Source organism: Camellia sinensis, chromosome 3 (assembly GCF_055761805.1).
Source record: "Camellia sinensis isolate YWXY chromosome 3, ASM5576180v1, whole genome shotgun sequence".
Classification (NCBI taxonomy): domain Eukaryota; kingdom Viridiplantae; phylum Streptophyta; class Magnoliopsida; order Ericales; family Theaceae; genus Camellia; species Camellia sinensis.
The window spans coordinates 131,501,909-131,512,753 of NC_138963.1; the positions used below are offsets into that span (position 1 = coordinate 131,501,909).

Sequence of the window (10,845 nt, forward strand, 5' to 3'; positions counted from 1 at the left end):
AGTCAAAATGTAAATGCTTTGGTATGTAACTTTATTTTGTTGATTAAGGTTGGAGTTTTCTATTTATTCGGGAGGCTTTTATAGGAACAAATGAAATTACAATGGACTTCATTTGATTGAAGGGTTGATATCATGTCTTTAACAAATTAGGAGCAATTGAAATAGGCGCATGCCTCGGATGCGCTTCGTTAATGTCATCTCACCTCAAGGATGGCAATGGATCGGGTTTTGAGTGTGAATTCTTGCTTTTAAACTTAATTAATTTAGTGATACAATTTTATACTTTACTTTACTATAAACCTGACAATTTTGACCTACCTACCGCTATAGTTTACCCTACCCTGGCCCTCAGGTGCACCTTACTACACTTTGTGCCTAGGTGCGTGCCTAAGCACGCTTTTGATAGCATTGGCTTAGATTTTACACACATTCCATAAAACATACGTTGTCAATGATTAAGGATGTGCAATCTACTACCATGTTGTGTTCTTAAGTATTGTTTTTTTCAACATATAGGAATTAGTAGTGTTTTTTGTCAATTTTGAATGGATTATTCCTGATGCATCTAGAGAAGGGAACCCAAACTTAGATTAGGTTATTGACCATTGACCAAAATAAAATAAAGAGATTAACTTGTTGGTAAGTTTTAGCATGTTGCACAAGATTTATAAGAATGTCTAAACATATGAGTGATGATAATGAAGTATTTATGTCACGATAGACATAATGCTCTTCAAAAATTTTGATAAATATCCTTGAATTTCTGTAAAACATGGGAATAGCTAACGTGGAATATGATTTCAATTTTTAAAACATTCATGAATAAATAATGCAAATACTATTAATTTTTCTAAATTATTTCCAACATCTCACCAATTTAACCTGCATGGATAGCCTAGTAGTCAAAGGAGTGAGATATAAACTCAGATGTTTTGGGTTCAGCTCTGTCTTGGAGAGGTTCTTCATCATCCAAAAGGAAAAAAACCTCGCCAATTTTAAAATTTGGTATTGCTACTCAGCATCTTAGGTAGACGTCCTAATTAGATACCTCTTTAAGTTTCAGCTGAAAATTCTTGGAATTACTTTATGGATTTAATGGTAACTATTGAACCTCTTCAGATTACTCGTCTCATTAATTTAGAAATTCCAAATTTGTTTTGGTTTCAGCTCTCGCTGCTTCTTCTCTGTTTCTTTCTCTATCTTCTGCTTCCTTTGTCTCTCTCTTCTCTGCATATTCTTCTCTTTTCTGCATCTTCCCTGGTTCTTTCTCCTTCTCTGCATAGCTTAGCTTCGCTTCTTCTTCATCTTCCCAGCTGGTTTCTTCTTCCTCTCCCCTGTTGCTTTCTCTTTCTTCTTCTTCACTGATGTTGCTTCTATTCTCTGCTTCTTCTTTGAATCTATTATCTACTTCCCCGCGTCTGCTACTACTCCTGCTACTGCTGATCTGTCTGTTCTCTGTTGTAGCTGTTGTTTTCTCTTCTCCGTAACTGTTGTTGGATCTTTCCTCTGTCACTGATGTTGCCTTCTCTCTTTCTTCTCTACTGCTGCTGCTGCTGCTGATGATGATGATGATGAGGATTTCATTCGTGTCCAATTACTTAATTTGTTTACTCTTTGCTTGGTACCACATATGTGTTTTGATGGAATTCCTGTGAGAAACCAGTTTACTTGTTTGGGAGTTTGGGCTGAATGTAGTAAAGTTCTCCATTTGAGTTATATCACTTGAAATTTTTTCTAACCAAAGTACCAAACTAAGCTAAATCCGAGTACATAGGAAGGAGAAACTTTGGAGCAATTTTTTGAAACGTAAACATCTCTTCAAACTCGAGATGGGTTTTCTCCGACAAGAGGGGTTTGATGTAATGTGGTCCCATAGGAAAAGATTGATTGCTGATTACTGGCATTGGATAAGCTTATTGCTGTATGTCTGTCCCTTTGTTTTGATTCTCTGTTTTATGAACGTATGATAAGGTTTATACTAAAGTTATAATGATCATGTTTCCTATTTTACAGCTAAAGCTCTGCAACATCTACATAAACTTGGGATTGTACACAGGGATGTAAAACTAGCAAATATTCTTGTAAAGGCCATCATCATTTTCTGATTTGTTTTGTTTTGTTTTGTTTCTGATCTTTTTGTGGGTAAGATTTTGTGTTTCCTATTGAAGTGGTTGAATAATATGCTGCTGGTGCCTCTGTTTTTTTTTTTTTTGGCAGCTTGATGAAAACCTTCGTCCACATCTGGCAGACTTTGGTTTAGCAGAATACAAGAAAGATCTTAAACGAGTTTCTATGGAAAACTGGAGGTCATTTGGAAAGCCAACTGGTGGTTTCCATAAAAAGAATATGGTCGGCACACTCATTTATATGGCGCCTGAAATATTGAGAAAGGAGATACATAATGAAAAGTCAGATGTATATAGTTGCAGGTGTCCTTCACGTGTTGCATCTTGCATTTTTTGAAATTTGTTGTGCTAGCGTGTCCATGTCATATCTCTATCGTGTCTCTTGTCCATGTCCATACTTCTTAGAGTGTCTAATAATGGATTAAACACTATTTTCTTGGGCTGACTATTTTCATGTCGTACTTGTCGAAAAGCAAATAGAATGATTGGTCATCTTGATCATTCATGAATGCCTTAATTCACTTTATCTAACAAATTTCGTGGCAATGTAATAACAAGAAGGGTATGCATGTACTTTATATTGTTAGATTCGGGGATAACATTTCAATGCTAGATAGTATGTATAGACCGAGTCTTTTGCTTTGTTATCTAGGCAGCTTATTTCTCTTACAGTCCTAACTTGTCGTAGAACTTGGGATTTGATAGATCATTATCATTTGCAATGACATGTAGAAGAATTTATTTTATATAATTTCATATAAACATGAAATTTGATTTCGATGTGTTGCAGTGAACTGCTTACTGGTGTTGTCCCATATACTGATCTTCGTGCAGAAGTGCAGGTTTGACTTTTTCCTTTTACTATAACTCACTGTTTACATGGCTATATGGCTGTTAAATTATCACTCTTGCGAGTGGAGGTGTAGAAATGTGTGTGGGCCAGTAATAGCATAGATGAAGTAAATGTCTAAGGAGTTTGGCACCTCCTTGATGTTGATGTTACGTGCCCCGAAAGTGCTGGTGATGTAAGGGGTGCTAACTCCTATTTATAAGAGGGGGGTCACAAGACCCATAACAAATTTCCTAGATATTTCTGTATTCCATTAGGATATGCCACAACATGTGGCTGTGTATCAATCCCTTAGGATTTGCCTTGATCCCTGAGCATCCACACAAAAGGTCCAATGGTGTGGTATCTCTCTCTCAGTAAGGCTGGCTTAAGTGGCACTCACGGGGGTGTCGTAGTGATCAACACTTTAGTCTCTAGCCACCAAACCACAAAATCTTCCGAGGTGCTATGTTGAATACTTCAGCATATATAAGTCCTGCCTCTTTGACTTGGCTATTGGACGAATGGCACAGTGTTACTATCGCAGAGTTGAAGGACATGTAGTTTGACCACCATGGTGATTAAGACAAGTGGAACACTTGAATCCTGCAGTTTAACCACAGCAGTTTCAGGCAAGCGTGGCATGAACTCATTTTCTGGGACTTGGGGTATATTTCCTGCCACTCTGTGTTGAAGGTCATGTAGTTTGACCACCACGCTAAGCTCTCTCATTTTCAGCCACTCTGTGTTGTTCAATCTCATTTAACATCTAGTGGGATTTCTCTTCCTGCTTTCTAGATTACTTCTCATACCATTCCTCATTTTTCTTGTCATTCAGTTTATGAGCACACATATGTTCATGCATATAACTGCTTATCAGGGTTCAGGTTTCCCATATAATTTTCATATTCTAAAAATTGTATTAAAAAAAAAAGGTTTCTGTTGAAGTTAAGTTTCTTCTGGACGTCCAATTCTTCACAGATAATATCTTACATCTTAATCTGACTGAATGCCCCCTAATCATTTGACCTGTCAACTATGCTTTTTAACATGGTTGTGCATCATGTGATCTGCTTGCAGGCCCACGCTGTGCTGGAAATGAACTGTACTGAACAGCAACTTACAGCAGCCGTGGTGTCTGAAGGATTGCGACCTGCTCTTGCTGGTCACAGCTCGTCTGCACCAACAGGTTTCCCGTCCTTGATACAGAGATGTTGGGATGCAAATCCCCGAAATAGGCCTTCTTTTGATGATATTATTCTGGAACTTGATCCCATCTTGGAATGCAGAAAGAGAGTAGAGGAAGACGAAAAGGAAAAGGCACTTGTTGACCCCTCTATCCCTCTTGGTGATGAGGGCATCCCGAGCCTTCTTGCTTATCAAAAAAGTATTAACTGGTTTACTGAGGGTGAAAACCTGTCAAAGAGATCTTGTCTCGCAGCTGATTCTGGTGTCAGAATTTGGCCTGATCCTTTTACTGATCCTTCAGCATACCATCCAGTGTTGTCTTGGGGATCCTTCGGTACTTGTGGGAGAAGGGAGACAATGGAGGACACTCACTTTCTTATGCCCCATATGTGCGGTGAGAAGGATATCCATGTGTTTGGAATCTTTGATGGTCATCGAGGTGCGTCATAAATTAAGAGCTACTTATTTTCATCCTATTGGTGTATTTGGTACCAAACTCAAGCAACAGTGGATTTTAATGAGAACTAAAGCTCATGTGGGTGATCACAATATTAATTAATAAACAATTGCTTGGGCATCACTTGAAGTGTTTCTTAATGAAACCAGAATGACATAATGAGCATTACAAAGCCCAACTATTACAAAATGGAATTATTTGGAAATTAGTTTTAAGAAATTAATGTTTAAATTCTTGAAGAATTCCTTTTTTTTTTCTTTTTTTTTTATAATTCTTTTTGGTTGTTTCCAAACATAGCCTATGTGTCGTGCATTAGTTGCTCTAGATTACAATAAAAATGGCAAGATCAAATGCAGGTGCAGCAGCTGCTGAGTTTTCTGCTCGAGCTCTACCAGGATTTTTGCAAAGTCTTGGTTCCATAAAAAGGTTTCTTCCATTCTATTATTCTCGTGGGCTCTTTACATTCTATAATCTATATATGAATGTATTTAATAAGAAGTACATATTTTTATTTTGTATTTGATAACAATGCAGTCCGTCCGATGCATTACTAGAAGCATTTGTCAAGACAGATGTTGCATTCAGGAATGAATTGGATTCCCATCGTAAATCTAAGGGAGTTATTCAGAAAGACTGGCATCCTGGTTGCACAGCCATTGTGGCTCTTGTAGTCAGAAACAAGCTTTTTGTTGATAATGCTGGCGATTGCAGGGCAATGACTGTGTAGTTGAAACATTCTATTAGAATAAAACATGGACCTTTTTTTAACTTATTTTATTAAAAATTGTCTCCTTTGCTTACCCAAATAGGTTAAATTGTTCTCCAACTAATTCAACTTGACGCTGTAGGATCATGTTGCAAGTTGTCCTGAGGAGAGAGAACGTATTATCAGTGAAGGGGGACAGGTCAAATGGCAAGTTGACACGTGGAGGGTTGGGCCTGCTGCTCTCCAGGTTTTCTTCTTATCCTTTGCTTAACGATATTCTAGAAAAATGTGTAGACTATTGTCTTCTAATATGGTTGTCTATTGTGAGGAAGTATATAATATAAACTTATTTGTTTCGTCAAATTCTTTTTGCACCAAGTGTTAAGACACATGAACCACCACTACAACCCATATCTAGGGATATCTTGAGCATTATGATTATCAAAAATACTTATGATCACTAAAACATGAGCGAAAATATAAAAGGTAAGGAGTTGGTCCTCGAATCCTACTCCAACTTCTGAGCGTAGCGAGGAGGCTCCTTGTGTCCTGCATCGGCTGGTAGTTGTATGGAGGGTTCATCAGTTGTCACCATGAAGAGGAACATTATGCAAGTTGGGCTCAAAGCATTCGATGTGGTTGTTGACGGGGTTGATCGCAAGAAGATGTGGGTCGCAAAAAAGGGTAGATCTCTGCAAAGATCCCTGATGGGGATTTGAAGTTCCTTTGTTGGCTCAAAAGAAGCTTCTTAATTCCTGAAGAGAGGTCTTTTGGGCAGTCTCAACCTCTCGGAGGGCGCATAGGCTTTTGGAGGTCTAGAGACTGGTGAATAGGAGTGGTTGCTCCTTGAGGTTAGGATTTTTGGGGCAAATCAGTGGCAGGTTGTCACACCCCAATTTCATATTAGAAATCTAAGGCATGATGGTTAAGGGTTTAAGGCTAGTTAAGATTATTAAGTTAAAATAGTGAGATCTTCTATTGTAAGTTCATATTAGATGTGGACTGATTCAAAAGAGTAGGGTGATTGATGTATGTTTTAAAGCCTAATTTAGTGTTCAAGGGTTCAACAACAAAAATGGAAACAAATAGCAAAGCAAATGATTTAAATTTCAATAACAAGACTTGCTTCATATGTGTGTGTGTTTATAATCCTAGTGTATAAAAGTAGCACACACCGAACTCTCTTTCCTCCCTACTTAAATCCCATTACATTACACAAAAGAAATAGTACAGGTACAACTTTCAGGTATATACGTTACACTTTACAATCAGCTCACAACAGTACAATAAAAAAATACGGTAAATTACATTAAACCCCCCTCAACTATGACCTATTTTTGAGTTGCCCCCTTAATGTTTTAAAGGCAACACTTACCCCCCTTGAAGTATATGAATTGCAAAAGTCATTAACACTGTTAACAGAAATTATTAAGTTACCCTTTTACCCTTCAATTGTATTGCTACCAGACTACCATTATCTTCTTCAACCACTACCTAATTTCTTCCAAACCCTAATCAAATCAATTCAATCCCAAACCCTTAATTCCACAGTGTCTCCACAATTCCGATTAACAAACACAACAAATTCATTTGACAAAGGGAGTAAAGTCAGCCACTGTGAATCACCACAACAATCCCATATTTTTGCAGGACCTAATGATCAACAAAGGGAGTGAAGTTTGGGGGTGGCAATGGATATAGGGGTGTTGTTTAAGGGCTTGGGGTTTTGAACTCATTGAAGAGAGAGAGAGAGAGAGAGAGATGAGGGGTTGGCAGTGGCTACAACAGCTTATGGCAATGGCAATGGCAATGGCGACAACGGTGGTTGAAGACAATGGCCCACCTCTCTTCATCTCACTCGCCACATGCAACTCCTCTTCCAGCCTACACCAACTCCTTTTTTTTTCTTTCTTTAACCAATGGCATCTCCTTCATTGTTCCTCCCTCCTCCCATCTCTGCACCACCACCTTATTTCCCCCACCACTCACCACCTCCCCTTTCGATTCCCACCAAGCCGAAACCCCTTGCCCACAGCCTCCCTCCCACTGATCAAACACCCCAATACACATTGAAACCCCTCAACACTAAAAGCCCTATATTAATTCAACATATGTCCACTAAAATCCCCCCACCTAATCAACGTATCACCATCAAAACCCTCAATTCTTTTGCTGTGAAACTTTTTTATCAAATCATAATGGCTTGGCTAATAAGGGTTCTCTAGTTGGTATTAGCCATGAGAGTTTCTGGTTATGGCTTGGCATTTCTGGCCATGTAGAGTTGCCGGTTGTGTATATATATACAATGTATGTATATATAATAAGGCTTTTTTAGTCATAAATTTTTAATTACAGTATGATACATTTATGCCAAATGACTACCGGTGTGATGACAGAAGAGGTTTAGAGTTACAAAACAAAACTATAAGCGGGTTGAGTGTTGAATTTTAAACATTGATTTTTAACTTGACAATGGGTCATAGTTGAGAGGGGTTTACTGTAATTTACCCTAAAAATATATATGTTGTTAGAATAGGAAATTGGTAGAATAGGAAATAATGAATTGTATTCTTATTTATTCCTTTTTTAGTTGCTTGAATTATGCCTGTAATTGATCAGAATTATCAATATAAAAGGGAATGAAGTCTAACTCATTCCCTAACTCTTTCTTTTCTCTAAACCTACATATGTGTATATATATGTATGTATGTATGTATATATATTAATATAATTTATCCTAAAACATTGATTTTTGTTCTTTGTGTGGTGTAGCTAAAATTAAATACAACAATAGGTTGAGTATAGGAAGATTCATAATTCTCAACCAAACTTGCTAGCATGTCCACCAACAAAGCACATCTACAGTAGGCAAACATTTTTTCTTTAATTTGTTAAAGTTATATATTCCTTTATTTTTATTTTTCCTTCATGTCTTGTGAGGGCCTGAACCTTGCACCTTATCTTTTTGGGTATTAAGAGATAGCACTGAGCTAATAGCTGATATTTTATTTATTTTATTTTTTAAATTCTAAATAATGAATTAGAAACAAAAGGTTGGTTTCTATTTAATGAGGTTTCTGTAAACTAGATTTAAAAAATAAAGAAACAAGTAGAGGATGGGTAAACAGGAACACATGGTCCCTGTCCGGCCCCACTCTTTGCCCGTGCTTCCAGTATTCAACATGATGTGAAAGTAATAATCAATAATTTGTGGTTGAATTTGAAGTTTATTAATTACATATTTTTTACAGGTTACGCGGTCTATTGGTGATGATGATCTGAAGCCTGCTATGATTGCAGAACCTGAGATAACTGAGACCATATTGTTTGTAGAAGATGAATACTTGGTAAGGTCCTTTGATCTGATAATCTTCTGTTATCTGGGGTTTATTATTTGTGTGCTACGAGAAACTAATAAATGGATTTGTGGCTTCTAAATAGACTTTTATGTACAGTTTCCAGGGAAATCAGAAATTTTAAATAACTGCAGTTGCATCTGCTTTAATCACTTTAAAAGCATTTGTTCTATATGCCATTACCAAACACAATTTTCTGTAGTGCCTGGATGATCATAGCACAATTCATGTTCTTGCAATTTGAAATTTGTAGGCCCCCAATTTAGGAGGTCCCGTACTTGGAAATGTTATTGCAAGACAATTGAATAATCCTGAGATATATTATTGAAGTTTGAAATCTGTAGCCTTACAGAACAAGATTTTCTCCAAGTGTTTCCCACAAACACTCCATTAATACCAATAGTTTACGAATGATGTGGAAAAGAAGTAACACAAGGTTTTAGAACAATAAACTCTTAAGGAGTTGTATTTAAACAACAAAGCTCAAATGCAAAAGAATATGGACTTTGCCCCGACCCCCACTAGTGGATGGTGGGATTGGTCTTCCGGAGTAGTCGGTCTAGTGGGCCAGATGCTGAGTTATCAAAAAAAAAAAAAAAAAATTATCTTGGCAGACTTGTAATTATTCTAATTTGTATTATGCTTTTCGTTTGTTAGTGCATAACACAGGTAGGCACTCAGATCAAACTTATTCAAAAGAGATCGCATACCACAATTTGAACGATTATGGTTTATGCCTTTGTTTTTCGGTTCTAAAAATAAAAAAATTCTAGCGACCTTGCCCTATCTCTTCCCTCCCCATTCACACCTCATGGTTTCAAAGCATTGAAATAAGACAATACAGGGAGGGTGTGGAGTAAGCCTAGAATGAGAGAGTGTTCTGACGATTGAACTTCCATAGAACTACATGTAAAGTGAGACAGTCCATACCTAATATTAGGAAGATAACCTCTCTAGTATATTTGGGACTGGTTAAGTTTGAGATAACATTATAGTGTTAAAGATATCAGAATATATGAAGATCCATAACTGAAGGGATTTAATTGTATCTCCCACTTTATATATATGGTGTACCATGTAATCAAGAGGATTAAGTAGTGTGAATAAAAGATGTAGCCCATAGGGCTTTGTATGTGTGGACGTAAGCCAAGATTGACTGAACCACATTAACTTTTTGTGTTCTTTCTTCTCTCTTTTCTATTTTTATTATCTCTTCATATTCAACCTTCTTGTCATATTGCCAATATCAACTATTAACACCTACCTTCACATGCTTCTTATATTTCTGAACTTGGAGTTATATTCTTTTAGTTTAGTGATCTCTAAAAAATGATCTTTTGAAAAAAATTACAGTGGCTGAAAAGGGGGGTAGGAAGTAAAACCCTAGATAATTTTGCGACCTTTATGCTTTTCCCAATAATTCTTATTTAATTCAAATGCTTATGATGTATGTTTCATTTGTAATCAGACCATTTTCAAAATTTTGCTTCATTTATGACGGATGGTTGTGACTTGTTAGCATATCACATTTTTATAGAGAGAGTAACAATATGTGTTCGACTGTCAGGTTATGGCTAGCGATGGCTCTGGGATGTTATGAGCAACGCAGAGATTGTTTGCATAATAAAGGACACAGTGAAAGAGCCTAGGATGTGCTCAAAGAGATTGGCAACCGAGGCTGCTGAACGTGGAAGCAAAGATAATATAACTGTTATTGTCGTTTTCCTGCATCCTGTAACTACTGCAGAGAGGATTTACTAGGTTTGATGGTATTCTTATACAAATTGTTTTGTATCTATGAAATTAATTTTAGTGAGACATGGAAATGAACCAGAGGTGGTAGGAAAAGATTTACCTCCTCGTCTTGTGGAAATTGTATGTGTACATTTATTTTTAGTGGGAAACTACACAAAGCATATGCTTGTATTATTGGATTTCAATGTGCATATATGGAATAATATTGTTAATAGATGTTTAATGTGTTCACAGTGCGCGCGCGCGCACACACACTCTCTCTCTCTCCCCCAAAAAGGCATGAACACTTCATTAAAATTAAACTGTACTACATGATTAAGGCAGGAATTTTTGATATGATAATACGATTCAAATCTACATGAATATGTATATGGCACGACTCGTTAGCACGAATATTAAATAGGTTGGATTACTGTCGAATTTGTATA

At 36.9% G+C, this 10,845-nt stretch overlaps 1 protein-coding gene across 28 annotated transcripts in view; it reads left to right on the top strand.

The window, feature by feature from the left end:
* Nucleotides 1–10,633, top strand: part of LOC145788992 (protein kinase and PP2C-like domain-containing protein) — a 72,452-nt gene extending 61,819 nt beyond the window's left edge. For 27 of the 28 annotated variants that reach the window (XM_082920786.1, XM_082920788.1, XM_082920790.1 and 24 more), the window contains 9 exons: nucleotides 2,014–2,081; nucleotides 2,218–2,429; nucleotides 2,917–2,968; nucleotides 4,036–4,582; nucleotides 4,957–5,026; nucleotides 5,135–5,323; nucleotides 5,449–5,553; nucleotides 8,558–8,653; nucleotides 10,230–10,633. In XM_082920786.1, coding sequence (XP_082776912.1) covers nucleotides 2,014–2,081; nucleotides 2,218–2,429; nucleotides 2,917–2,968; nucleotides 4,036–4,582; nucleotides 4,957–5,026; nucleotides 5,135–5,323; nucleotides 5,449–5,553; nucleotides 8,558–8,588 — 1,274 coding nt within the window. In that variant the 3' untranslated portion in view covers nucleotides 8,589–8,653; nucleotides 10,230–10,633. The remainder of the gene's footprint in view (nucleotides 1–2,013; nucleotides 2,082–2,217; nucleotides 2,430–2,916; nucleotides 2,969–4,035; nucleotides 4,583–4,956; nucleotides 5,027–5,134; nucleotides 5,324–5,448; nucleotides 5,554–8,557; nucleotides 8,654–10,229) is intronic. The other variant, XM_082920789.1, reaches the window with a different exon arrangement.
* Nucleotides 10,634–10,845: the final 212 nt, after the last annotated feature.